Source organism: Nicotiana attenuata, unplaced genomic scaffold (assembly GCF_001879085.1).
Source record: "Nicotiana attenuata strain UT unplaced genomic scaffold, NIATTr2, whole genome shotgun sequence".
In the NCBI taxonomy this organism is placed as follows: Eukaryota; Viridiplantae; Streptophyta; class Magnoliopsida; order Solanales; family Solanaceae; genus Nicotiana; species Nicotiana attenuata.
The window spans coordinates 126,520-152,211 of record NW_017672808.1 but is presented as its reverse complement, the minus strand read 5'-3'; the positions used below and the strand labels follow the sequence as shown (position 1 = coordinate 152,211).

At 36.3% G+C, this 25,692-nt stretch overlaps 3 protein-coding genes and 1 long non-coding RNA gene across 6 annotated transcripts; 2 read left to right on the top strand and 2 right to left on the bottom strand.

Annotated features, from left to right (window-relative positions):
* Positions 1-1,693: 1,693 nt before the first annotated feature.
* Positions 1,694-3,601, top strand: LOC109214578. Its single transcript, XR_002066194.1, has 2 exons — positions 1,694-1,988; positions 3,260-3,601. It is a non-coding gene; the product is annotated as an uncharacterized LOC109214578 (long non-coding RNA).
* Positions 3,602-5,534: 1,933 nt separating this feature from the next.
* On the bottom strand, positions 5,535-10,152 carry LOC109214583. 2 transcript variants are annotated; one of them, XM_019378521.1, is made up of 3 exons: positions 9,964-10,152; positions 9,699-9,741; positions 5,535-7,766 (listed from the first exon to the last, which is right to left on the bottom strand). In XM_019378521.1, exon 3 carries the CDS (start codon positions 7,656-7,658, stop codon positions 5,955-5,957), a length of 1,704 nt encoding a protein of 567 aa, XP_019234066.1. In that variant the 5' UTR covers positions 7,659-7,766; positions 9,699-9,741; positions 9,964-10,152; the 3' UTR covers positions 5,535-5,954. The 2 variants fall into 2 exon arrangements, with proteins under 2 accessions (XP_019234066.1, XP_019234067.1); XM_019378522.1 differs by lacking the exon at positions 9,699-9,741.
* Positions 10,153-11,756: 1,604 nt separating this feature from the next.
* On the top strand, positions 11,757-16,741 carry LOC109214582 (deSI-like protein At4g17486). 2 transcript variants are annotated; one of them, XM_019378520.1, is made up of 4 exons: positions 11,757-12,238; positions 14,313-14,600; positions 15,546-15,626; positions 16,201-16,741. In XM_019378520.1, the coding sequence occupies exons 1-4, from the start codon at positions 12,082-12,084 to the stop codon at positions 16,353-16,355; spliced, it is 681 nt and encodes a 226-aa protein (XP_019234065.1). In that variant the 5' UTR covers positions 11,757-12,081; the 3' UTR covers positions 16,356-16,741. The 2 variants fall into 2 exon arrangements, with proteins under 2 accessions (XP_019234065.1, XP_019234064.1); XM_019378519.1 differs by having other exon boundaries at positions 11,761-12,238; positions 16,198-16,741.
* Positions 16,742-16,948: 207 nt separating this feature from the next.
* On the bottom strand, positions 16,949-24,697 carry LOC109214581 (acyl-protein thioesterase 2). The gene is made up of 10 exons (XM_019378517.1): positions 24,547-24,697; positions 22,535-22,585; positions 21,827-21,941; positions 19,938-19,974; positions 19,680-19,749; positions 19,341-19,445; positions 18,478-18,628; positions 18,315-18,397; positions 17,503-17,596; positions 16,949-17,414 (listed from the first exon to the last, which is right to left on the bottom strand). Exons 2-10 carry the CDS (start codon positions 22,563-22,565, stop codon positions 17,330-17,332), a joined length of 771 nt encoding a protein of 256 aa, XP_019234062.1. The 5' UTR covers positions 22,566-22,585; positions 24,547-24,697; the 3' UTR covers positions 16,949-17,329.
* Between the last annotated feature and the right edge of the window lie 995 nt (positions 24,698-25,692).

Genomic DNA, 25,692 nt, shown 5'->3' with positions numbered 1-25,692 from the left:
TGGAGTTTTGCTGTTCGAGTTACTGTTTTATTGGGTCTTCCGAGATATTTTTGGTTCAAGCTATTTGAGTATTGCAATTTGTGGGATTGTGGGCTAAATTCTCTGTTCTGGTGTGTTGAATCTGGGTTCTAGTTGCTGTCTACTGCTGAAACTCACCTCTTTCTATTCTTATTTCCAGGTATCTTTCCTAGCCCAATGAACCATGACTAAGTGCTAATCATGTAACTCAGTGACTATGATGGAATACAAATTGCATTTCGATTCAACCTCTGTTTCTGTTTCCTCTTTTGTATTACGTTATATGTGAGCCTCCAATATTAGGCATTAGATAGTTGGCTTAGCATGCTATGGATTTGGTTCTATATTTGTGTTTAAACTTTTTTTTTTATGATTAAATGGTATAATTAGAGAGTACACGAATAGGAGTTGTATACCTTTCTTTGGACAAACAGATCATGGACTTTAATTGGTAGTTCTATTTTAATTTTATATCTTTATAAGTTCATTTTAATCTAGTGAATCAATTTGCAAAATCAAACTATGTTCAAACGCTATTCTGTAAATTATCAAAATCAAACGCTATATAATTGAACATAGTTTGATTTTGATATCAATTTGATTAAAAAAAATCAAATTGAATATTTGAATAAAATTGATAGCGTTTGTGCAAATTTGTTTACAAAATCCCTGGGCATGCTTTTGTGCAAATTGAGATGACTTTTGTGTGGGCCGTAAGCATGTGGAAACTATTTTCTAAATTAAAACAAGTTTGGGCCCTTCAAGGGTTCAAGATGCAGTCTCGTTCAAAGTACAAATCTGAGGCCCGTTTCCCTGGGTCACGTTTGGGCTGAATTCATACCCTGGACCTTTAATAATTGGCCCAGTGCTTCGTCACTGCCCTTGTATCACCTGATTACTTGAAGTGTGGATCGCGAGTGCCTGCTTAAATAATCTTGGTCAATAGTTTTATTAATTAAAATCTCGGAAGCTTAATTTGGCCACCTTGTTATTTTGGAATTAAGGCGCGTCATGCCAAACAAAAGTGACAATTGAATGGCCCTCGTTTAATTAATCTTGTCTATCCTTAGAAATCGAGGCGTGCCATTTAGCGAATTTTCATGGCCCTCGCAAATTGCAAATACAAAACTACTTTATGCACGGTAGTTTAATAATCTTACCTTCCTAACTACGGGTGCACATTTATGTGACCCAAATCCAAATCTCAACAAGGTTGAAATGTGCCAAAAATCACGGGCGTACTGGTGCGACGTGGTTTGAGATACATTTTTACGATGTTGCAAGTCTTATAAGAAATATAAATAAAAGCGGTTTTTAATTTAAAATGCGCATAAGTTAAAACATGTATTAAAAATCAGATTTTTAGCCAATTATAATAATTTAAGCTACCGTGCTAGAACCACGGGACCCGGGGGTGCCTAACACCTTCCCTCGGGTCAACAGAATTCCTTACACAGAATCTCTGGTTCGCAGACTCCAATTGGGAGTCGAAATTTTCCTCGATTTGGGATTTAAACTAAATCGGTGACTCGGGACACCAAAAACCTGTCCTTTTCCGAGTGGCGACTCTGAAAAATAAATAAATAATCCCATTTCGAATAATGTCACTTTAAATGGAAAAACTCCCTTATACACTATCATTCGGGGGTAGGTGTGTAAAAAAAGGAGGTGTGACAACCACCAATCTACTTTCTTTAAGTATTAATTAGACAACTTACCATCTACTTTCTTTAGGCCCTAGCTATAAGTGATCATTGATTATCCACCTCTAGTCCATTTATATTCTCATCAACTTCACATACTTTATCTTAGGCAAAATCTTCCGTTTCTCTTCACACAAAGAAATCAAAGTGGGAAAAAACACAGATAAAAGAAAGAAAGAAAATGAATTCTCCTCCAAAATATCAAAATATGTCATATTATGATCATGTCCAAAGGCGCCGAGAAGAAAAGGGATGCCTCTATGCTTGGTTTGTTTTCTTAACTCTCATCATTTTATTTTATTTTATTATTATTATTATTATTATTATTATTTTTATGTTTTCGAGCAATTTTATTTATAGAGGGATGAATTCAAGATTTAAATTTAATATGTTTAATCTTTAAAGTTCATAGTATACTAAATTCGTTACTTCCGAAACTATAGTTTAAATTCGAATTTAATATTTTTTGAAATTTTAGTAATTTTTCACGTATATATCTATGTTCCACGCTGATTGCTGAGAATACTAGTTCAGTTTAGCTCGTAGTACACTTCAGGGGCCATGGTCTTCCCAACCAGTGGCGAAGCCAGAAATTTTTCCAAGGGTGTTCAAACTTGAACGAAGTGGAAAAAATTTGCCGACAAAGGTTGTTCAATATAAGTTATATACCTCTAAAACTTAATATTTTACCTATATATACCGTGTAATTCTCAACGAAGGGTGGTCAATTGATCGCCCTTAAGTGAATGTAGCTTCGTCCCTGTTCCCAACCAATCAATTTTTCCATGTACATAATTTATAGAAATTGTCTAATATTATCTCTGGGAACCCATGTTGTATAAAGTTAAGTGGTGCATTGGCTGGGCGGTTGTTTTATTTCCCTAAGGACAAGGGATCGAATCCTCTTGGACTTTATGTTAAAGCCGATGGTGCACTGGGGCGGAGTTAGTGTGTCGAGAGCGGATTCGGCCCAACCCACTAGCTAACTTATGCGAACTAATTTGAAATTAATGCATAGTTGACTGATTTATATAAGTATTCATGCTCCAATTTTATAGTATAAAAAACTCATTACTTATGAAACTACAATTTCGTATTTAATATTTGTTAAAGTTTTAGTGATTTTCACTGCTCTATAAATTGGCGTTCTCGTGAACCCATGGTCTTCCCAGCAAATCAATTTTTTCATGTACATAATTTATAAAAATTGTCTAATATTATCTTTGGGAACCCATGCTGTATAAAGTTAAGTGGTGGTGCATTGACTGGATGGTTGTTTTATTTCCCCAAGGACAAGGGATCGAATCCTGTTGGACTTTACGTTAAAGCCGGTGGTGCACCATGGTTCCAGTACATCGACGACTAGTTTAAATATAGTGTAACTATATATGGTGAATTTATATGAATACCAAATTTAACTCACACGAAGTAATTTGAAATTGATGCATAGTTGACTGATTATATATATATATGTATTCATGTTCTAATCTCTCTCTTTTTTTTTTTTTTTTTTAATTCAAAAATCTTAAAAATTGCAGCATGTTCACGCTATGTTGCTGTTTCTGCTGCTACGAAACTTGCGAGAGCTGCTTAGATTGTGTCTGCTGTTGCCGCACTTGAAGCTAAAAATTATGAGTAATGCATGCAGTGTGTTTCTATGTTGCGCGAACTCTCCAAAATATTATTTTACTTGTATCGGATCCTCCAAAAATATACTGCTTTGGGAGAATCCCACACGCACCCGACAACATCTCGTAGAGTCCAAGCAATGTTTTATATCCTTGTAATTTAAATTATTATAAGATTGTTATTAGTAGTTAATGTTCCAATAAAATGGGATGTTACACATCACTATTGTTAATCTACTACTATGTTTTATATCCTTGTAATTTAATTTCTCCTACCCCAAGTGAAATTTCACTATTTTTTCTTGAAAAGTTGTTGAATTATATTTCTTGAAGTTACAGAACACAATGTCTTTTTTTCTTGAAAAGTTGTTGAATTATATTTCTTGAAGTTACAGAACACAATGTCTTACTTAAAAGACAAATATGTAATTATCAAAAAATAAAAGACAAACATGTAAATGTAAATGGATTTTTGCATAATTAGTAGAGTACAGTCAAACCTCTCTATAACAGCCCCGTTTGTTTCAGATTTTTTATAGTTGTTATAGCGAAGTGTTGTTGTAGAGAACATCTATTATAACATAACATGAAAATTGGTTCCAAAAAATTTGACTTTTATAGTGAATGGTTGTTATATAACGATATTGTTATAAAAAGGTCTTATTGTACAGTATGTTACAGAAAAATAAAATAAAATCAGGTTAAATTCAACTGAAATAGTCAAAAGACAAAATCTTATATAAGCCAAAAGTAGAATAGTGGTGGTCAATTATATTCCAAAAATTAATCTCAAACTACGCATTCCGATTAAAAAGGAGTGTCATCTGCCATCGTTTCATAAAAATATATTTTATCTAAAAATATATTTTTTTTCTTGAACAATATATCTCTGATACCACTTGAAAGTAATACAAAGTAAAACATCCTCCTTGAAGTCGATATAGTCTTAAACACAAAGTAACACACTTACAAGTCAAATTGTGACAAAACTCGATATCACTTGCATAAAATCTTTCGAATGTCACTGATCTAGTGTCACTGGTTAGAAACACTACAATCTTATTATATGTATACATATTAAACTTTTCTTTTTATTGCATATATGAATAACTTCAAGCGAAAGCAGCGAGTTCAGTTGACATCACAGAACCTGTTCGAAATTTGCATCTAACTTCATTTCTGATCTGTTTTAAGGATGAAATCGATCTTTCAAACCTTTGAAGATCTTTGCGTTAATTTCAGCTTGAGGAGGCAGAGGTCTTGGGTTTCTGAGACAATCAACAAATCTCCATAGACAATTGCAAATAGGTCGACACCAAAAAAGGAGAATCCCTATTTGTCCGATCATTCCTCCTGTGAAAGCAACAATAGCTAGGGGCTCCATGCTACTAAAATTTCTATCTTTCTTCCCGATATAACAGATTAAATTACACTGATAAAATAAAAATATCTTACACAACCAATATATATGTATAACTTAAAGACTTGATAGTTTAGATTGAGAGAGCTTGTTTCAAGTTCAAAAACAAACATAAAAACCTTCACTTTTATGGCATGAAAGGGAAGTTTCTTTTTCAGACATTAAAATTTTGATAGTTTTTATTATAATTACTGAATTAAACAAAACTTTATCTAGTAACATTCTGCATTTATTTCATTGCTAACAGTAATTTACTCTCTGAAGAAACTGCCAGATATGTGCCATAAAGTTTGTTATATTAGTAATTTATTTCATGCATATTAATTTAGACGCTTTTAACATAGCCGTGAAATTGTATAAGATGATTTGTTAAATACGTTAATTTAATTTATATTTATGGTTTTCATTAATTGCAACTAATAAAGATGTTAAAAATGTATTGCCTAGGCTCTTGCTACGGTATAGGTGTCATTTTGGTTGAAAAGAAGTTATCTCAGAATTAATTATCCTGGGATTAGTTATCCCACCCTCCCATAGGGATAAAGAAAATACTACAATCCCGGGATTAGTTATAACGCAATTTTATCCCAACCAAGCATTAGATAAACTCATCTCAAATTTAATCACGGGATCAATTATCCCCGATCCCTCGTATCAAACGAGCCCTAAGATAACAGCTATGCAAATCACTATTTTTGTCAATAAACTTCCTGCAATTTGTCCAGAAAGTATTGATCAGAGTTTTATGATTATACCCACGGAAAAAAAGGATAACAAAGCATTTTCTTTCGATATCAGAAACCAAATAAATCACAGAGAACATTACCTCACAACCATCACTAGGGTAAATACTTACACGCACCCAGTTTAGGTAATTTAACTTTTGCAGTTAAAAGTTACATTGAGGTTTGGGCACAACAAGCAACCCTATTTTACAGTATCTGAATGGCCTAGAATGCCTGGACATACATAAAGCTAGTTGAGACCTCTTATCTTATACCTTTCTACAATATTTACTAATTCTACCTCAAAGAAAGAAGGAACCAAAAATAAAATATTGAAAAACTTCGGGAACGGGCGATACCTAAGTGAAGAAAGATAGAGGGACAGGTCCATTATCCATCGAGTTTCAAGCTGTGCGCCAAACTGGTCCGGGGGGGCTACACATCTAGAATGCTGTGTACTCTAAACAGCCTCCGCTTTGCAGGTTGTCTTGTAATGTCCAGTTTGATTGCACTTACCACAACGGACAGTATGCTTTTCACGGTTATGATCTTCCACGCATAACCGCTTCTTTTCAGGTCGTCCAGGTGGTCGACGACACTTGGGTGGCCGCACTAATCGGGCTCTCGACCATTCAAGTTTATCAGAGATGGGGTGTACCTCTTTACTATAACTCTCGCGGTAGCTAGCTGCAGTGAAATATTTCTCTGTGAAGTCATACACATCCTTTTTACATGATACAAGAGCGGCAACAGCATGAGAACACGGCATCCCATACAACTGCCAATCACGGCAAGAACAAGTTCGGGATCCTATATTCACAATGTCTGACCGCTCTGCTGAGAGAACTTCAAATTCAACTTCATCTGACCTTAACACTTTATATTTAGCAGCAAGAGTTCTTGCTTCCATAATGCGCTTCTCAGCAGATGGAGCAAGGGTTGAACTCCATGTACTACTCCTTGACCGCCGCTGCTCGAACTCTTCCATTAACTTACTGTGAATCCGTTTAATCACCTGAATAATAGGAAGCTCCCGCGCTTCAAGAATCCATTTATTGAACTCATTAATGTTCGAAGAGAAATGACCATATCTTGTTCCGTCTAAATGTATTAAAGCCCAGCACGAAGGAGGATACTGTTGAAGCCACATCGCTGCATCTGAAGAAACCTCCTCAATTTCAGCCATTTTCTCTTTAAACCCCGTGGTGGACGTAGAATATGCGGCTTTCCAGAGGAGTTGAACAAGCTTTGAATTCTTGAACTCTTTACTGATGCTTTCACTCAGATACTGCACACAAATTGCATGACAAGAAGAGGAAAACGTCCTCTTCACAGCATCTGCAATACTTTTTTGTCCATCAGACAGAAATGTAAGAGGTGATATCTTCTCAGTGCTCATCTCTAATGCCTTGCGCAACTCTAACAAGTACCACATCCAGCTATCATCATTTTCTTCATCGACAACACCAAAGGCAAGCGGAAATACTCCACCATCAGCATCAAAAGAAGTGGCGGATAATAAAGTACCTAAGTATTTGCTCTTAAGCTGGACACCACCAAGACAAATAACAGGCAAGCAACCCTTCACGAACCCATGAAGAGAAGCATGAAAGGAAATGAAGAACCTCTGAAACCGACTCTCTGAACCAGCTGTAAAAACCTCAGCATAACTTCCAGGATTTGTCGTCTTGATTTGTTCACAATATGTAGGTAATAGACAGTATCCCTCTTCAGAAGAGCCATATATAGCTTGCAGCCCTCGTTCCTTTGCCCTCCATGCTTGTTTGTATGGTATAGTTATCCCATACTGCTTATAAATATCATGCAAAATGTCTTTTGGCTTGTAATTTATGTTGTCACGCAAACGCTCCTCTATGAAGTTCACTATCCAATCAACAGAAGCCTGATGTCCATTTTGTACATTTTTTCCGCAGGTATGTGTTCCCTCAAGGCTTCTTATAGTAAAGGTAGGGGCATTGGGAAGCTTAACTGCACGAATACGCCACGGACAACCATCTGAGGCACATTTTGCACTGTAGCGAATCAGGTCACTTTTTACTATGCGAAGCTCAAAATGTTGTGCAATAGCAGCCTCTTTAATTGCACTGCGCAAGGCCTTGACGTCAGGAAACTCTTGGCCAACAAAAAAAATTTCATCCTCCATGAAATAGCAATTTATGGAATCTCCACTTTTAAACAGCTAAAGTCCCAACTTAGCTTATTGGGAGTTGACATGTGAAGGAACTGAGGAAAGCAGCCAATGCATCCAAACCTGTATATTCAACACGCAATTGCATTAGCATGAGCCATGAGTTTGAAAATGCACAAATCTTTCGTGAAACCTCTCAAGCCTTGATCAGCAAAGGCCAAAATGGTTAGATGCTTAATCAGCATAGGGTGAAAAAGGTCCTAATAGAAAATGTTTGCAAACATGCAGGTTAAAAAATATGACTTTTCTCGACCTAGTTACTAGGAAGGTTAATGTCATCAGACTCAACATATGTGCTAATAAAATGAAAGAATAATTTTTGATAAGAAAAAATTGAAAAGAGCAGTTCCTTGGACATAATGCAAAAATCCCATTCGAAAACATAATATCATGCCTATTCTTTTATGCATCAGTTGGCTATAAAAGAGATCACTACGAGTTGTTGAACAGATCGGTAGACTGGAATTTAATCAAACAAATGAAATTACTTCATATGTTCCACGAAATCGACACAGATTGAAACTAAATATATTTTGAATACGGCAAGCAATAACGTCGCAAAGCTGAACATAGAATAAATGCAATGGACTGTGAGGTTATGACCTGTTGCATAATCCAAATCATATGATACTCCCACTAAAGATCTTCAGGACATAGAATCTAGTAGAATTAGAGAAATGCTTGATCCACATTAAAGATAAAAACCAAAGTTTTGCTTTCTATATTTCCAATAATAAGGGATTTGTAGTGATTGACTGATTGATATTTCCTACAAAGAAAATAAATTAAACTACTAATCCTCGAGTTAAATACCAGCCTTGATTCGCCAACTAGGCTTCGAACTCATGACATGTGTCTACCATACATCCAGCGAGAACACACACAGCATGGACTACCAAGATATCTTATTATGATTGCTCCCCAGGCTATCACATCAATAAGGACCTAGAGAGCTGCCTTTGCTTTTGGCATTCCTTCGTAGATCTCCGGATTTTAACCCTACACATGAAATTTCACTCTCCTTGTCTCACTCAAGTTAATCGGTTTCGAGAGCATTCCGCAAATTTTTGGCGTTGTAATACCTTTTGCCCTACTTAACAAAAGATAGGACACAATGGAAGAAAAAGATCTATATAAACGATACATGTTATTTGAGAATATGTTTTAGCCGTTAGCACCTTTACAATAGGTCTTATGCTTTCTCAGACTGGTTTAGACTTTCAGAAATTTATACATTTAGAAAATATCCAGGCCTTATACTTTTTATTTAGATTTGCATAATATTGGCATGAGATAAGTTTAAATGGAGTAACATGGTTAGAGAGGATTCATATTGCCAACCAAACTTGTTTGGCACTGACGTAGTAGTTGTTGTTGTAATACCTTTGCCTTTGAACCCCTGGCTGCTCTTTGAGTACAGACTTTAAAAAAACGTGACCCAGTCCCAGCCGACTCAAGCTCATTATTAGTGAACAAAATCAGCTGCACACCGTATCCTTGGCGATTCAAATCACCTATCCTAACCCCCCTAATCTAAAACTTACCCCCACCTTGTATTTACACCAACTCAATGAACATATGACACATATCTTCACATACCACTCTTATCACTAAATCATAGTTAATTAATACTTAATTTGTGAACTAACCATGGTAAATTAGAATGATCTGGTGCAAACACTAAGTTTTTACCATTTAATTGCATATGAGCAACCAATTGTGAAAAGTCAACCTAGATATCTCCAAAATCCCATGGGATAGAAAAAAACATAGATTGATATGACAAATTTTTTATAAGAGCATTTCCAACATAATACTGCAACATGCACCCAAGGGTGTCACCTAATTGTCAATAAAGTGGGTGGAGAACTATAAAATCTCGGGTTCAAATACCAGCGGTGTAAAAAAACACGGGGTGATTTCTTCCTATCGGTCCAAGGCTCCAAGCCTTAGTGAGCAGAATTACCCACCTATATAGGTGGGAGTATGTCGTACCTGGTGGAATAGTTAAGGTGCACTCAAGCTGGCCCGGACACCACTGTCATAAAAAAAAAACATAATACTGCTAAATTCTTTGTAGCTTAGATATTAGTACTAATATATACTAAAGAAAACTTCAATTCCTCAACACAGAAATTAAAAAAAAAAAAAAAAACTAGAGAATAGTGCACATGAAAAGAACATTTTAAATTACTAATAGTTTTAATGAATTTTAAAAGGGGAAATAGTAAAAGAAATGGAGGAAAGTTGTGACCTTTACCTAAATCGGAGTAGTGGACGGCGGTGATGAGCTGAGGAATCAGTAATATGGCAGATGACGGAGGTTGATTTGGGAATTTTCCGATCACCGTTGGACAATTTTCGAAACCCTAATTCGATGTTTTGTTCACAGAGAAGTAGAAATTAGAAAATATTTTTGCCTAACCCGTTTTTGAGTTTGTTTGCTACTTGGTACCCGTTTGGACCGGTTTGTTTTGGTTTAAGCTTTTCGTAAAAAAGAAAAATCATAAATATTTTGGAGAAGGTTTTGGAATATTTTGGACTACCTACTAACCTTCTACCATAATTCTCGATATTCACACCTTTTTATCGAGTGTCATGTCCTCATTAAACTCAAGTTGAGTCATGTCCCGCCCAATCACCCCTCCCCAATACTTCTTTGGTCTATCTCTATCTCTCCTCGTACCCACCAAGTTCGGTCTTTCACACCTCCTTACTAGGGCATTTGTGCTTCTCCTTTTCACGTGCCTGAACCATCTCAGCATCCTCTTCATCTTATCCTCCACGTCGGCCACTCCCACCCATTTTCAAATATCTTCGTTCCTAATTTTTTTTAATATGGTATGCCCGCACATCCATCTCAACATCCTCATTTCAACTACTTTTATTTTCTGGACATGAGAGTTCTTAGTCTCACCAACACTCTGCCCCATACAATATAGTTGGTCTAACTACCACTTCGTAGAATTTATCTTCAAGTCTTAGTGACACCTTCTTATCACACAGGACACTGGATGCGAGCCTCTATTTCATATTGTTCCGATACGATGTTTGACATCCTCATCAATCTCCTCATTACCTTGTATTAGTGACTCAAGGTGCTTAAAACTTCCTCTCTTAGGGGATTGACTTGTGTATCAAGCCTCATGTCTATGTCTACTACCTGAGTTACTTCGCTGAACTTGCACTCCGAGTATTTTGTATCCTGCTCAACTTGAAACCTTTAGACTCTAGGGTCTATCTCCAAACCTCCAGCTTCTCGATAACACCACCTCGCATCTCATCAATCAGAACTATGTCATGTGCAAATAGCATAGACCAAAGCACTTCCACTTGAATGTGCTGCATCAGTGCATCCATTGCCAAGAAAAATAAAACGGGCTAAGGATCAATCCCTGGTGTTACCCCGTCACAACAGAGAAACATTTCGAGTCTCTTCCCACTTTTCTTATCCGGGTCTTAACTACATCATACATGTCCTTAATCGCCATAATGTAGGTTACATGCACATCTCTAGCTTCCAAATATCTACATAAAGTCTCTCATGGAATTTTATCATATGTTTTCTCTAGGTCAATAAACACCAAATGCAAGTCCTTTTTCATCTCCCCTATACTGCTCTACCTATCTTCTTACGAGGTTAATGGCTTCCGTAGTCAAACGATCCGGTATGAATCAGAATTGATTTTCGAAAATAGACACACTCCTCTTCACTCTCACTTCTACTACCCTCTCCCAAACTTTCATAGTGTGACTTAGCATAACAGGATCTCAAGTTCGAGCCTTAAAATAGAGAAATTCTCAGTAAAAAATCTGGATTGGTCGGGTGAGGGGTACCAAATGTAAATGGTTATAACCAAAAAAAAATGCTCCCTAAAAATTAGAAAATTTAAATAATTAGAAACTTTAATAAACAAATCGTTTCTAATTACTTTTTAAATATTTTTTTCTGGCCGCAGTAGACCCTCCACTCAATTATTGTGTTTTTGTTGTATGATTTTGCAAATTGCAACAATCTAAGCTTACTCTACGTGCATTCCCCAATTTACCCTTATCTTTCCCTTTTCATGATTCCATTTTCAAAGTTCCAATCTCTCTCTCTCTCTCTCTCTCTCTCCAAATTTGCCTTTTCACAGATATTTCAATAGAATCACAAATCAATCTCAAAGGCTATTTACTTTATATTTCTTTACCAAAAAAGAACCCAAAAATACAATCTTTTTGCAAACCCCAGATTCCCCTATTCACAGAAATTTCAATAGAATCACAAACCAATTTCAAAAACTATTTTTTTTTAAAAAATTTATTAACAAAATGGACCTAAAAATACAATCTTTTTGCTAACCCAAGATTTCCCTTTTCACAAAAAATTCATCAAATGGGAGAAGAGAGCACTTCAAATGATAACAATGCAAATAATGATAATAATGGAAGCAGCTATGAGTCACCAGTTATATTGAATGTGTATGATCTTACCCCTGCTAATCAGTACACTGTTTGGTTTGGCTTTGGAATCTTTCATTCTGGTATTGAAGGTTAGAAAATTTTAATCTTTGATCTTTTTGGAGATTTTTGTTTAAAGATTCCTTTTTATCTGTGTGGAATTAGATATTTCTCTTTGATATTGCTTATTATTGTTAGAATTTAGATGTGTTTTATTGGGATATTGTTGTGGGGTTGGTGATAAGGAAGGTATAGCAACTAGCAGCAAGTTTTGAGCTCATGGGTGGGGGTGGGGTGGGCTTTACCATAGTCCAAAAAAAAATTATAGTGGGGTTTTTACAATATTGGCCTGAGATGTGTTTATATGGAAAAAAAACATGGTCAGTAAGGATTCATATAGCCGACCCCAACTGGTTTGGGATTGAGGCGTAGATGTTATTATCGTTCAATGTGGAAGCTTTTTTATTCAGTGTTAAGGTTATGGTTGGATGTCTATAGAAAGCTGCAGGTGGAAAAGACTATGTATTTAGATCAAGTGGTCAAGTCCGGAACCAATTGTCACTGAAGTAGTGAGTGCAATGGGAACTTTGCACCACTGAATTAAAATTCGCGATCTACCCCTGGTTAAGTTGAAGTTCTTCTTGTTGATACTATGAGAAATCTCAATGGAGTTCAGCTGCAAACCCCTGTGCCACAAAGAGGCAAAAAAGAGAAAGGTAGAAAAAATGTGAGGCTGACTTTCCTTATTAAAAATATTTATTTGAGAGTGATTCCGATATCAGTGCTCTCGTGACCTTTCTAATATCAAGTTGATGATGAGGTGTTTAGCTCTTGTCAGAGATGTGTTGTTACTTTCCTTGCTGTTGGGCCAAAAGACAACATTTGTAAATTTGCTTACAGATATATGATAAATGGGGGTTCTGTAATACGTGTGGTGTTGAGTAATTATCAGCTTAGAGGGTAAGCATGAAGCCATAGATGTTGCAAGGGTCATACTTAAGTTGATGCTGGTATTTAGTCTATCCTTTTTGACAAATAGGCTATGTTGCTCGGACTCTCCGAAAATTTCGCCCAATGCGTGCCGTATCTTCCAAAAGTAGTGCCTTTTTGGAGGATCTTACATTGGTGCGGCAGCATTTTCGAGAGTCCGCGCAACATAGTAGATAGGTGAGAGTAAAAGGAATACCTTATAAAGATTGGTTGCTTTCTAACTAAGCTCATGGAACATTTCCAAAATAAACAATAGTTTACTAGAATAATCCATGTATAATGGGGAGAAGATCATTTTAGTGGATATTTATTCTTCAGTGTTATATGAAAGATGATATGGCTCATTATCTTTTAAAGTTGTTGCAAGGGCTCGTTGTGTGCAATCAATTGAGGAACTCTCTTTTACGTGTTATCTGTTTTTTTCCCTTTCCATGTAAAGTAACTACACTGAGATGCTTTTAGTAGTAATGGATCTCATCTGTTTTACTTGTTTTTCCCCTCATTTCATTCTTTCCTACAATTTCTGAATTATTAAACTGTAAAGGGTCATGCTTGTATAAGCATTACCGTTAAAGGACAACATTTTTTGCTAATATTGTGTTTAGATATCTTATTTGTCGCTTCATCTTCCCAACATTTTGAGACATTGAAAATGTTGAAAGGTACCAACCCCAAAGATGCAAATTATCGCACTTCTCAACTCCAGCTGTCATTTCTTAGATTCAACAGTCATATCAAATATCAATATTGTTATACATAGAATTCCAAATAATTATGACTGAGAAATACAAGACAATAGATACACTTATCTTGGTCATACGGTCTGGATTATTCACGATACATCAAATGCGTATATCAAATTTTAATGGCAGTATTATGTTCAACTTAATACTTGGAATAGGTTGACAACTGACAAGCTTATTTGTCATCAAAGGAACTTAATTCTTTGACTGGATATGTTCTTTTCAAGAGAAAAGAAGAAAAAATTCGACATGGATAAACTTTTAAGGTTCTCTTGTATTTTGGGTATGGATTTTAGAACGAAGGTATGCTGAATATATTCACATAAAGCTCTTATATATAGCATAATAAATGACCTTCATTGATTGGAGTTTGAATTTCTCGTTTTTTTTTTATGAAGTAATGGAGTTTGAATTTCTCTTTGCTTATTGGCAGTCCACGGTATGGAATATGGATATGGAGCGCATGACTTTCCCATAAGTGGCGTGTTTGAAGTGGAACCTAAGAGCTGCCCTGGTTTCATCTACAGATGTTCAATCCCATTGGGTCGTATTAAGATGCCTCCCTCTGAATTTCAAGCATTTCTTGAGAATATGGCTTCCGAGTATCACGGAGACACCTATCACCTCATTTCCAAGAACTGTAACCATTTCACAGATGACATAGCGCAAAGACTAACAGGGAAAGGAATTCCCGGATGGGTGAATCGGCTTGCCAGAGTTGGTATGTATAATTTTGGTTCACTGAATATCATTTCCTCTAGTTTTGACTTTTCTTTTGGTCCCCTAGGCAAGTTAACCAAAAATAATTACATCCGCTAGCCAAATAACAAAAAATATGTATATTATATGCTTGTTGCTACTGCTCCTTTTTATTTTGTCCTTGAGCCAAAGGTCTTCGGAAACAGCCTCTCTACCTCCTACCTCCACAGGGTAAGGGTAAGGTCTGCGTACTCTACTTGTGGGATTATACTGGGTATGTTGTTGTTGTATATGTACATTATGTATTAATATGCAAAAAATATACATTTTGCCGGCTATTTTTTTAGGGAGCAGCTAAACTGTGTAGTTTTCCCTTCATTGTTTCATCATGATATTTTGTCCCGGTTATAACTGCAAATAAGCATTTAGGTATATGATCTACCTTAGGTATATGAGGGTTTGTGGAAATTTATTCTTCAGAGATTTGTAGAAGGCACAAACCTAAGCCTGTTTATTTTGGTGCATCTGAAAATCTCGTCTTAATGTTGTTATCTGCTCATTTTAATTGACTTCTGTGGGAATGAAGTGCTTGACATATAAGCTAATGATCTCATAAAGTTATTTATTCAATTTGATCGAGTTAAAGCTCGTCAATTCTTGAGAGCAGGATAAGCTACAAACCATAAAAGGAAAAAACAAAAATATTAGTACTTTATTCTCTTTTACGACATTTTTCAAAAAGATATAGTCTCTCTACTTAATGGATGTGAGGTTTCTTGCTGATTCTTCAGTAGTGGCTTTAAATCTTTTTTTTGCTAACAAAGATGATTTTGTGGCCATAACATTTATGCGTACCCTTTAAGTCTTTAACGTGCCTCTCATATTTCTATAACCTACCAATGCGATTAACATTTGTGGCGGGTTGATGACACGAGTCTTAAAAGGTGTCGTCTATTTTTAATTTCAGGTGCTTTCTGCAGTTGTCTTCTTCCTGAAAGCCTCCAAGTGACAACTGTTAAACAGCTTCCCGAGTACCATCCTTGTGCAGGTGACATGATCCATATCCTTGTAATGATAAAGAGAAAATAAAATACTCATACTATGATTTAGTATTATTACGAGCCATGGCTTCGTTGTTTAAAACGATGAAGCCAGCAAAGCAAGGGGTTATATTTTATGGGTGAAGCCATCCGCTTCATAGAAGTGTGCGCTTCAAACAATGACATGCAAAGTAACCCCAACAAGAGTTGGTTGATTCTTTGAATCTTGGATACTAAAAATAGTAATTTTAATTGCAGATTGATCCTCTCTACCTTTATAAGGTAGGGGTAAGGTCTGCGTACACACTACCCTCCCCAGACCCTATTTATGGGATTACACTGGTTTTTTTGTTGTTGTTGTTGAATTGCAGTTTGATCATTCTAGTGCAAAATTCATATATATTATGTATTTTTTTCATGTCGTGAATTGTACTTAAAAGAAACTTGCACTTCACTTCTCACTTTTCACTTCAAACCTAAGGACCTGGTCGCCTTTTTTGCGTTTTCGCTTTTAGAAACATTGTTGTGAATATATCGGTTATAAATCTCTTATGTAATACTCCTTTTCTTTATATCCAGAAGAAGATGAGAGTGGGTCAATGTCAACCGCAACGCCCCACGAACCAACTGAAAGCGAGGATGGTGATCAAGATAAGCATTTGTTGTCACCACCAGTTGGAAATCGTGAAGTTGCTTTTATAAGGGAGACCCCGAGGTCAAATGTACTGCCTGAATAAGGCTGCATTGAAGTATTTCAGGCATCCAAGTACTATTGGTTTTCGAAAGGCTGTGCACATATCAAGCGTAGCCGCTGCTCAAATTCACCATTTGCTATATGAATTACTAGTTCATTGATTTTCATGCCTTGTCCTTTTGGTTATTAAAGTTTCCTTGGTATGCTAGATGTAGAAGTCAAAATGCAGGATTCTTCTCTGTAACTTAAGCGCGCCTTTGTTAGAGCGCAGAAATATTCGCTTTAAACATTCATGAGCTTGGAAGTTGAAACATCCCAGTGTTTGTGAAAATTTGAGATACTGGACATCTATTGAGAATGTAAAGATTCTAATGAGGTATTTTGATGTTATGTCAATTAGTAAAATGTGATTTTTCCAATTTCAGTTTATTTCCTTCCATTTATTTTGATTTTTGCTGCTAGTGTCCTGACCACTGTACACTACAGATATGCATCTGTTACGTGACATTTGATTTTTTTTCTTTTGTTTTTTTGGTTGTTTTTGCCATTACTTTGGCCTCTGTGAAAAGAAATTGCATGCATTACATCAGAGCAGCATTGAATTTTTGGCTTCTATGTGCTACCAAATTGCCAAAGTAAATCATGCCAATGGACACAGTTTGTGTTTTATCAAATAGCATAAGAATAAATATCCAAACATACGTGTTCCCGTGATCAGATAATACAGCAGTAGGCATAAATTGACCGCTGTACAATGTTAAAAGACATGAAATGCAGACCAATAGAAGGTGAATGGTCACTGTCCCCGCCCCCTAGTTTGGGTCGGGAGCAGTGACCTGAATCAATCGCCTGCATTTCTGCTGACCTTCGGTGCTTCACCACATTACTCCCCATGAACACTAACCATTGTTGGTAGTAATGAAAAAGAAAAAGTTAAGTAGTTGGAACTATCTGTTAATAATGATACTCCATATTTCTGCAATAAGTATATATGAAAGCTGCTTTTAGGAATGCAGCTTATGATTTCCCCTCAAGCCCGAGCTTTGAAGTTAGCCAAGCACAAACTACGTCCATCTCCTCTGGGATTGTGTAGTGGCCAAGTCTGTCAAACAAAAGTAAAAGATTCAGCCACATTTCTAGTACCAAAGGCCAAACAAGTATCTGAACACATAAAAATACATTATACATACGCTGTGTAGGATTTGAATGTCACATCTTGGAATCCGCATGAACGTAACTTCTGCGAAGACTTTTCACCAAATTTATATGGAACGACATCATCTCCTGCGTCAAATATAAATACAGCAGGTTAGAGAAGATGCAAAATTGTTCAAACAAAAATCACACTGTGCAGAACATAGAGCCTAGAGACCAAAGGTAGCTGAAGATTGGAAGTGGGTAGCTTAGGTCAGATAGAACACACCCCTAAAAGGAATAAAGAAAAAACGAAGATATTTTGCACATTAACATTTGAAATCCAAAATGATAACTCTGATAAATACACCTTTACTCATAGGAGAATTTTATTCAAATATTATTGGACATGAGAAAATGAGAGCTGGAAAAGAAAAGACTAGATTCTCGGGAAATGGTTGCAGCAAGAAGGAAAAACTTCATATCATCAAGTAAAAGAGTGCCTTTTCTTGTGTGTGTGTGTGTGTGTGTGTGTGTGAGAGAGAGAGAGAGAGAGAGAGAAGAGAGAGAGAGAGAGAGAGAGAGAGAGAGAGAGAGAGAGAGAGAGAGAGATTCTGTGTGTCTATTAAGAGAATAGCTAAAAAACCTTCAAATTTAGGTAAACATTAGGCCAATATCAGTACTTATCATGAATTTGACAGATCACAAGGCAAGAGACTTCCCTAACAAATAGAAAGCAACTCCCCCCACCCCCAAGGTTTTGGGTGCCGGGGAGCGACAACTTAAAGTAGGGAAACTTGTTTGAAAAATGAAGCTTTTTATTTTTGAAGAAAAGTTAAGTAGAAGAAAAAATGAAGCATCCGAATACCTTTGCCATGACAAAGAAGAATGGGCAATGATGCAGCACGACTTGCAGCCCCCTCTACTCCTTCTAGTTTGCTATCGAGAGTCCTGCCAAAATAATAGCACTCAACATAAAACACCCCAAGAGTCTCAGAAGAGAAAAATGGCAAGATTGGTAAAAGTCAAACTTTGCACAGGGAAGCCAGCCACTTAATCCAACAGCTGCACTCAGATTGGCAGGGTACGAGTTGCCATTCTCATACTTCCCACGAGTGAAACAAGTTGCAGAATACAGAGAAGTTGCTGCGCCCATGCTGAAGCCTCCAACCCCAAGTTTGACTACAATACACAAAATAATAAAGTAAAAGATTTAATTCATTTTTTTACAATAAAGAGTAAGAAAAATGAATTCTATAGATACTAGTAAGATCACTGAGCGTAATGTAGAGAAGGTTTGAGTGTTTTTTGGATTGTACAGCTAAAATTTTGCGGATCTCTAAAATAACAACTAGATAATGGGATGACTAAGGTAGAAATAAGGAAATTAACTCTTGCGTAGTAATCATATAAAGGATCATCTAAATACGAAATATTGGATAGGAAATAAGAAATACAGTTGCTTGTTATTAAAAATTGACAACCCTTAGCATGTATAGGCGTTTGACACAAACACTAAGGTTAATACATTTAGATGGTCAAGCCAGGCAACTTCTAGCCCCCAAGAAAGAAAAAAGACAACAAAAGGGAACTATATTATTTACACACACCATACCAGAATCAAGTAGCAGCATTAGAGTTCAAGCAGTAAACACAGTCACACTAAAAAATCCAGCGGCATAAACAGAATAACACTGAAAAAAAGAGGGAGATGGAAAGCTAAATATCTTTAGTCAGACATCATAGTATACACTATTATTAAAATCCATCCCTTGGTCGCTTGAAGCGATTTGATGCGAGGGGTTATCGCTTCATGGGTAAAACATGTGCTTTATACAAGTTTGTGATTCAAATGATGGTGCACAAGTTAGTATAAGACGCAAGAATGGCTTACTGTGAGGGGGCTCCGTAGCCAACAAACTCGCCACATATGCTGCTGAAGCATCTAGACCCTCATCATCATCAATAGCATTTTCAGATAGGTCATTGACATCAAACCCTGGTACAGAAGATAGAAAAATAATGTTTTCTTTACTGCAGTGCTTGAAAGCATGACTCTCAACTTAAACTAATTCAATGACGAATTGGACAATGCTTTCGGATGAGTCGCAAATTAATAGAATTATCCAATTTACACATCCTGCAATGTACAACAATGCCAGGATAAAATTTTGATTCTAAATTAGTTGTGCATTGGAAAACAATGGGCATAATCTCAAAGCACAAAGCTTACAGGCAGTGGAAGGAAAGCCTCCAAATAAAGTTATTGGTCGTTGGGGGGCAGTTGGGCAGATCCATTTAATCTGCAGATTAGAAAATAAGAGCAATAATCAGGCTAAGCTACCACAATATCAAAAGATTGCGGCATCAAAATGAAAGAGCAATATGCCATAGCCTATTACAAGATTAACGCACGCAACTACGAGAGTTACATGTTTAACAGTCAACAAGAGATACCCTCAAGTACAAAAAGTAACATTTGGATCCTTACATTTGGAAGAGGAAGGGTCTCCAAGAGGCTGGACCAGCTGCCAGGAAAACCAAAAGTAGATTGTAAAATGTTTAGTTAATATGTTTCAGTTGTTCATTTCAAGACTCAAGTTTTGATATTGCATATTGCACTGTGCATAGCAAGCAAGACCATCAGAGAAGCTTGATATCCATAGTAAGGAACTCGTGCAGTCATAATAGCATATAATTGACTCAATAGTTCTAAGAAATATAGCTCACTTTTTTTCAATAAGGTACAATTGAGTCATTGACTAAATATTTCAAGAATTATAGCTCACTTTCATTGCCTAAAAAAGGGAATCAATCAACCTCAAACTTAGCATGAAATAAGCAACGTCATTGCTATATATATATATATATATATATATATATATATATATATATATATATATCAATGAAAGAATGAGATATTTAATAAAAGAACGTAATGTACTTATCCAAAAGCTAACATATAAGCTATAAAATGATTAAATTTCAAATTAAAAGATGAACTGCCTCCTTAAAATTAGGACACTTCCTACAACATACCTGGACCTACTGCAAAGAGCATCACATTAGGACCTACAGCTAAGAGCATCACAATATAGAAATAAAAGAGATTGAGAAAAAAATTAGCGAGATTCTATAAGAGGTATTTGCCAAAAAGGGTAAAGGATGTACTGATTAATATCATACCATCAAGCACGCAAACATTATTACATATCTCCTACATGTAACTCTGGCTACCATTAAAAAAGAGTTGGAGAAACTTCAAAGGAATTCCCTAAGGACATAGAGGATGAGATTAAAAAAAGTTTCACCTCGTGAATTGGTAAACAACCCCATCCTCCATAAACTATGGTGCCCTTGGAGGGAAAGATCTCAAGGTGTTCAACAAAACACTCATAGGGAGGCAGCTTTGGAGGTTCGCCAACAATGCGTCATTTTTGGAGGATAGTACTACTCGCAGCTAAGAACCTCATCCAAGAAGAGGGTGAAGGAATGAATCCATTATGTTGCCTGAGGAATATGGAATGGAGGAACACCACGAAGGTGTAGAAAATTGCATGAAAACTTTAAGCATGGGGTAGGAAGTGGAACTGGTGTAGAGAAGATATCCTGAGTGAGGCAACCTGAACTATCTTTAGCATATTGAGTCAAAAAGTATGACCAATTTACCATGTTCGTAAGATACAAGACAGTGGAACTTTCTGAGCCTTGTTACTTAAGAGGAATCTTACACGATGGAAGATAGATGAATTTCAAAATCTCATAGATCTACCCGACAAGCAGAAAATCAATTATTCACATTAGGATACTCGGAAATGTTACACAAGGAAAGCGGGGCTTTTTCTGTGAAGTCTTTCTACCACAAGCTTATCCGCAAAGAGGACACAGTGTTCCTACATATATTACTATGGATTCCAAGAGGAAGGTATGTTTTCTTCACTTGGCTGGTGGCAAGGGAGCCATCATCACAATTTTAAAACTTTCCTGAACCAACAGTTCAAAACAATTTAAAAGCTATCCAACCCTCAGGGGTTGGCCTGGTGGCAATAGACTTGAGCCTTGGGGTTTGCTCCCTTTCAAGGTCTCAAGTTCGAAACCCACTGGGTGCAAACAATTTCTGAGGGCCATCGGACTGGGTAAAACCTGAATTAACCGTGGTGCACTTGCGGGAAACTCCTTGCCGAGGGCCTGTGCACCCCCGGGATTAGTCGGGGCTCTTAGAGACTTGGACACCCGGTGCAAATCAAAAAAAAAAAAAACAATTTAAAAGCTTTCCTGATCCAACACCATCCAAGCAGATCACTGAGACAGATACATAATGAAACATATAGAGCTTGACCAACGCAACAAGAAGTAACAGGGAAGTGTTGACAAGCTTACCTTGATCCATTGTCCCCAAGGCCATGCAGCCAAACAATAGTTGCCTGGTGTTTACCTTTAGGCTTCACCACGTAAGTCTGGCCAAACTCAAATGCCCTTCGAGCAATTCCTGCACCTGCAATATATGCACATCAAGGGTTACTAGTACTAGAACAATTGAAGGGGACAGATAAATAATATGTTAATGGTCTGTCTTCAGTTGATAAATAACACTCTTTTCTATGATTTTTAATATATTGGGCAAATTAAAAAAGGAAAAGAAAAGAAATTTTGAAATGAAGTTACAAGTCAAGAGGATATATATACATTCCCTGCTATTCAGTCTCGCTTTCATATTTGCTATGATCTCCATAATGAAGAAATAATAGTTCTCGAAATTTTGGCCTTTTTCTTTACTTACCATTCTATTGGCAAATAAGTTAAAATTGCACTATAAGAACATTCAAGATTTTGGCCATGAAGTGTTAGAATCAAAACCTTTCCTTTTATTTTTTCTAAATGTACTGTAAGGCCATATTTCTTTCATTCAGTACCTTTCAATATCTATAGTGAGAAAACAATATTCCAATACAAATTGCCTAGAAACAGAAAACTAGATTCCGTGATTTAGTTGCATTTTGGGAAGGCGATCTTGGCATGCCATGATGAAAACAAAAAAAGTACCATCTACACTGACCAAAAGACATGGAGACAAACCATAAAACTAACCAGAAGCCATGGAAGGCCCAGTAAAACTCATACTGCTTCAAACAATGGCACCTGCAAACACCAAAAATCAGCTTTGCACATAAAGGCCCCCCAGAAGTTAGAGCTATAACTTTTTTAATTTTTTTAATTTGAGAATGGTAATAATAAAGTTAGAACTATAATATCAAAGCAATTGTCAACATAAACTGCCTTTTGACTTAAACCTTGCTACCATTAATCACATTTTCATTGCAGTATGAACACAGAGATCATCTCAACGTAGCTGAGTAAATAAAACAGATAGACATGTTACTATTAACCCAATTACTTTTTTTGTTTTTTTTTGGGATAATAATATATTATATAAATATATGCACTAAGCCAGTGCACCAGGCCTAATTATAGGTTGTGCAATAGTTCACCCGATTACTTTTGCAATGAAGCAGCCGAAAAATGGTAACTCCAATCAATAGTTTTCAATCAATGAACTGCACCTCAATTTCGAAACCTCAATTTCGAACTAGCTGTGTCGGTACTATATCCAATCTTCTTTACTCGAGCCTATTTCATTCCAACACTAAATTATTTGTCTTCAAAGGCAAATCCCTGGGGATTTCCTGAAACTAAAGGTTTTCTAGGTTTCATAATTATCCCTATAACCTCTTACCACACAAAAGATTCTCGAGAAACACAAGACAAATGTAAGTTTTAACAACAACTAAACCTTAATCTCACCTAGTTGGTATCGCCTATATGAATCATTTGGCTTCCTTTATAAGTTACGTTCATAGGTAAGTTCACATCAATCAGTAGTTTCCAACCAACTGTTCAGAAAAATATCAATAGTTTCCAAACAGTTAAAGTTAAATGACCAGATGACAATTCCAGAATTCCATTCATCATTAGAAAAAAGAAAGAAACAAATAGAAACAACAACTCTCTACTAGCTTTTTTTTGACAACTAAGAAATCCCCGAAGGTTATTGGCACAATGTTCGAAACTCAGCAGGTAATGCCCCCCACCCCCCACCCCACCCTTTTCTACTTAATACCAAGCTTTTGTGAGCTGTATGGTTTGAACTTATGCCGTGCGTGTAACCCACATATCATGTGGTGCCTCTTACCACTAGACCAAAGCCTCGTGGGCACTACTCATCTGCCAAATCCAATATTCCTTCTGTCTCTATTTATGCGATGTACTTTCCTATTTAGTCTGGCCCAAAAACGATACTTTTCTATATTGAGAAAGGTAAAATTTAGATATAAAACTCATTAGCACAAAGGTTGTGCTAAGAGGAGGATCCAAGTTACAGTTCAAACAAAAATGATACTTTTCGCCTTGGTGGATAGTGTAACCTGGTACCTGTTGCTGGTGGAAGGTAGCAGGTATCCCGTGGAATTAGTCAAGGTGAGCGCAAACTGGTCCGTACACCGCGCTTATCAAAAAAATACACTTTTCTGTATTTTTAGAGCAAGTTTAACTTTAAACTTCTCATTTTACCCCTAATGAGATGACTTATAACCACACAAATATATATGTCTCGTTTCACACCACAAGTTTCAAAAGTCTTTCTCCCTTCCTAATACCGTGCCCAATCAAACATCATCACATAAAAGGGTATGCAAACATTGATTTGGAGACATTCAAAAGAAAGATTTTTACAAATTAAGATTAAACATATTTTCTCGTCTGTTTACTGAATGCCCAACTACTCGAGCTAATTTGCTCAAAGCCTTAATAGACATTTTGACCAAATACTGTGATTGCAGGCTGTAACATTCACTGTACGGTTTGGGCAAGCTCTCCGAACACCAAACACACTATCTTCGTTAAAAAAAATACTAATTTATAAGATAAATTTCCACAAAATACAGAATAATTGGAAGCCAAACTCAAACCGCAAGCATAATAACGGAAAAATTTAACATAGAACCACAAAAACACGCCTATATAAACACAAATTCATTGCATGAATTGAACGATAGAAAATAAAAAGGAGAAAATTAGGGCTTTTTTATTTTTGGTGACTTTACCTGAATCTCGTGAAGAAAAATGAAAGCCGGTGATTGTAAGACGAACAAGTAAGCTCTTTAAGTTACTTTTTTGTCGTAACGTTTATGAAAATTTAAAGTATTGTAATATTAATTCCTTTTCTACTTCTAACAAAATGGCCTCGAAATTTGGATCTCAACTTAACATTTAATTTGAAGTTAACAAACAAACAAAAAAGATATTTGAAGTTAAAATACTAAAACAACAACAACAACAACAACAACAACCCAGTCCCACAAGTGGGGTCTGGAGAGGGTAATGTGTACGCAGACTTTACCTCTACTCCTATGGGGTAGAGAGGTTGTTTCCGAAAAACCCTCGGTTCAAAAAGACGAAAAGACAAAAAGAGACAATATACCGGTACCATCATGGAAATAATAACAACAACACAAGAACTAGCGAATAGATGAAATGGAGAAATAATGACCAGTAAATAAGGCCCGACACTATGAAAACGGAAGAGTAGTGTAAACACAGCACTTACCACTAGCAGTCGAAGACTAAATCCTATCAGCGTAGCCTCACACCACAACAAACAACAAGCTTAATGCTCTACCTCCACAGCTTCTTATCAAGTGTCATATCCTCGGAGATCTGATAAAATACTAAAAAAAGAGTATTTAATAGTTGAAAAAAGAGTGTGAAAGTTAACATTATAAACTTGAATGCTCGTTAAATTACTAAATATTTCTAGGTATTTGTAAATAAAAAATGCTTTAAATTGCAAATTAAATTTTTGACTTTAAACTTATTGATTGGACTGCTCTTCCTTTAATCAGAGGTCTCGGGTTCGAGCCTTGGGTATGGAAAAATTCTTGGTAGGGAGTGTTTTTTCCCAAATGGTGTCCTACGCGGTGCGATATAATAGGGCTCAAATGCGAGTACCGGACACCGGGTAGGAAACAAAAAAAGGCATAGCTAATACCAATATAAATTTCTTGCTGAAATGATGATATTAGCTTATCTCATATAGAAGAAGGGATAATCTTGGGAAACTTAGAAAAATATCCCAAATAAGTTCCAACTTACCAACCTCTAGCCATTAATCGTAGACTTACCATAACTAGCCAAACGCATATAAAAATTGAAAAATCAAATAACTAAGGTTCTTTCGCTCCAAGAATTAC

Excerpts from the sequence above, each read along its gene's own strand:
- LOC109214583 (XM_019378521.1), bottom strand. The coding sequence starts at position 7,658 with ATGGAGGATGAAATTTTTTTTGTTGGCCAAGAGTTTCCTGACGTCAAG.
- LOC109214582 (XM_019378519.1), top strand. The coding sequence starts at position 12,082 with ATGGGAGAAGAGAGCACTTCAAATGATAACAATGCAAATAATGATAAT. Across the intron at positions 14,601-15,545 it reads GAATCGGCTTGCCAGAGTTG|GTGCTTTCTGCAGTTGTCTT; the intron begins GTATGTATAATT and ends TTTTAATTTCAG. Across the intron at positions 15,627-16,197 it reads CGAGTACCATCCTTGTGCAG|AAGAAGATGAGAGTGGGTCA; the intron begins GTGACATGATCC and ends CTTTATATCCAG.
- LOC109214581 (XM_019378517.1), bottom strand. The coding sequence starts at position 22,565 with ATGAGTTTTACTGGGCCTTCCATGGCTTCTG. Across the intron at positions 21,942-22,534 it reads TGGGCCTTCCATGGCTTCTG|GTGCAGGAATTGCTCGAAGG; the intron begins GTTAGTTTTATG and ends CATATATTGCAG. Across the intron at positions 17,415-17,502 it reads ACATTCAAATCCTACACAGC|ACTTGGCCACTACACAATCC; the intron begins GTATGTATAATG and ends TTTGTTTGACAG.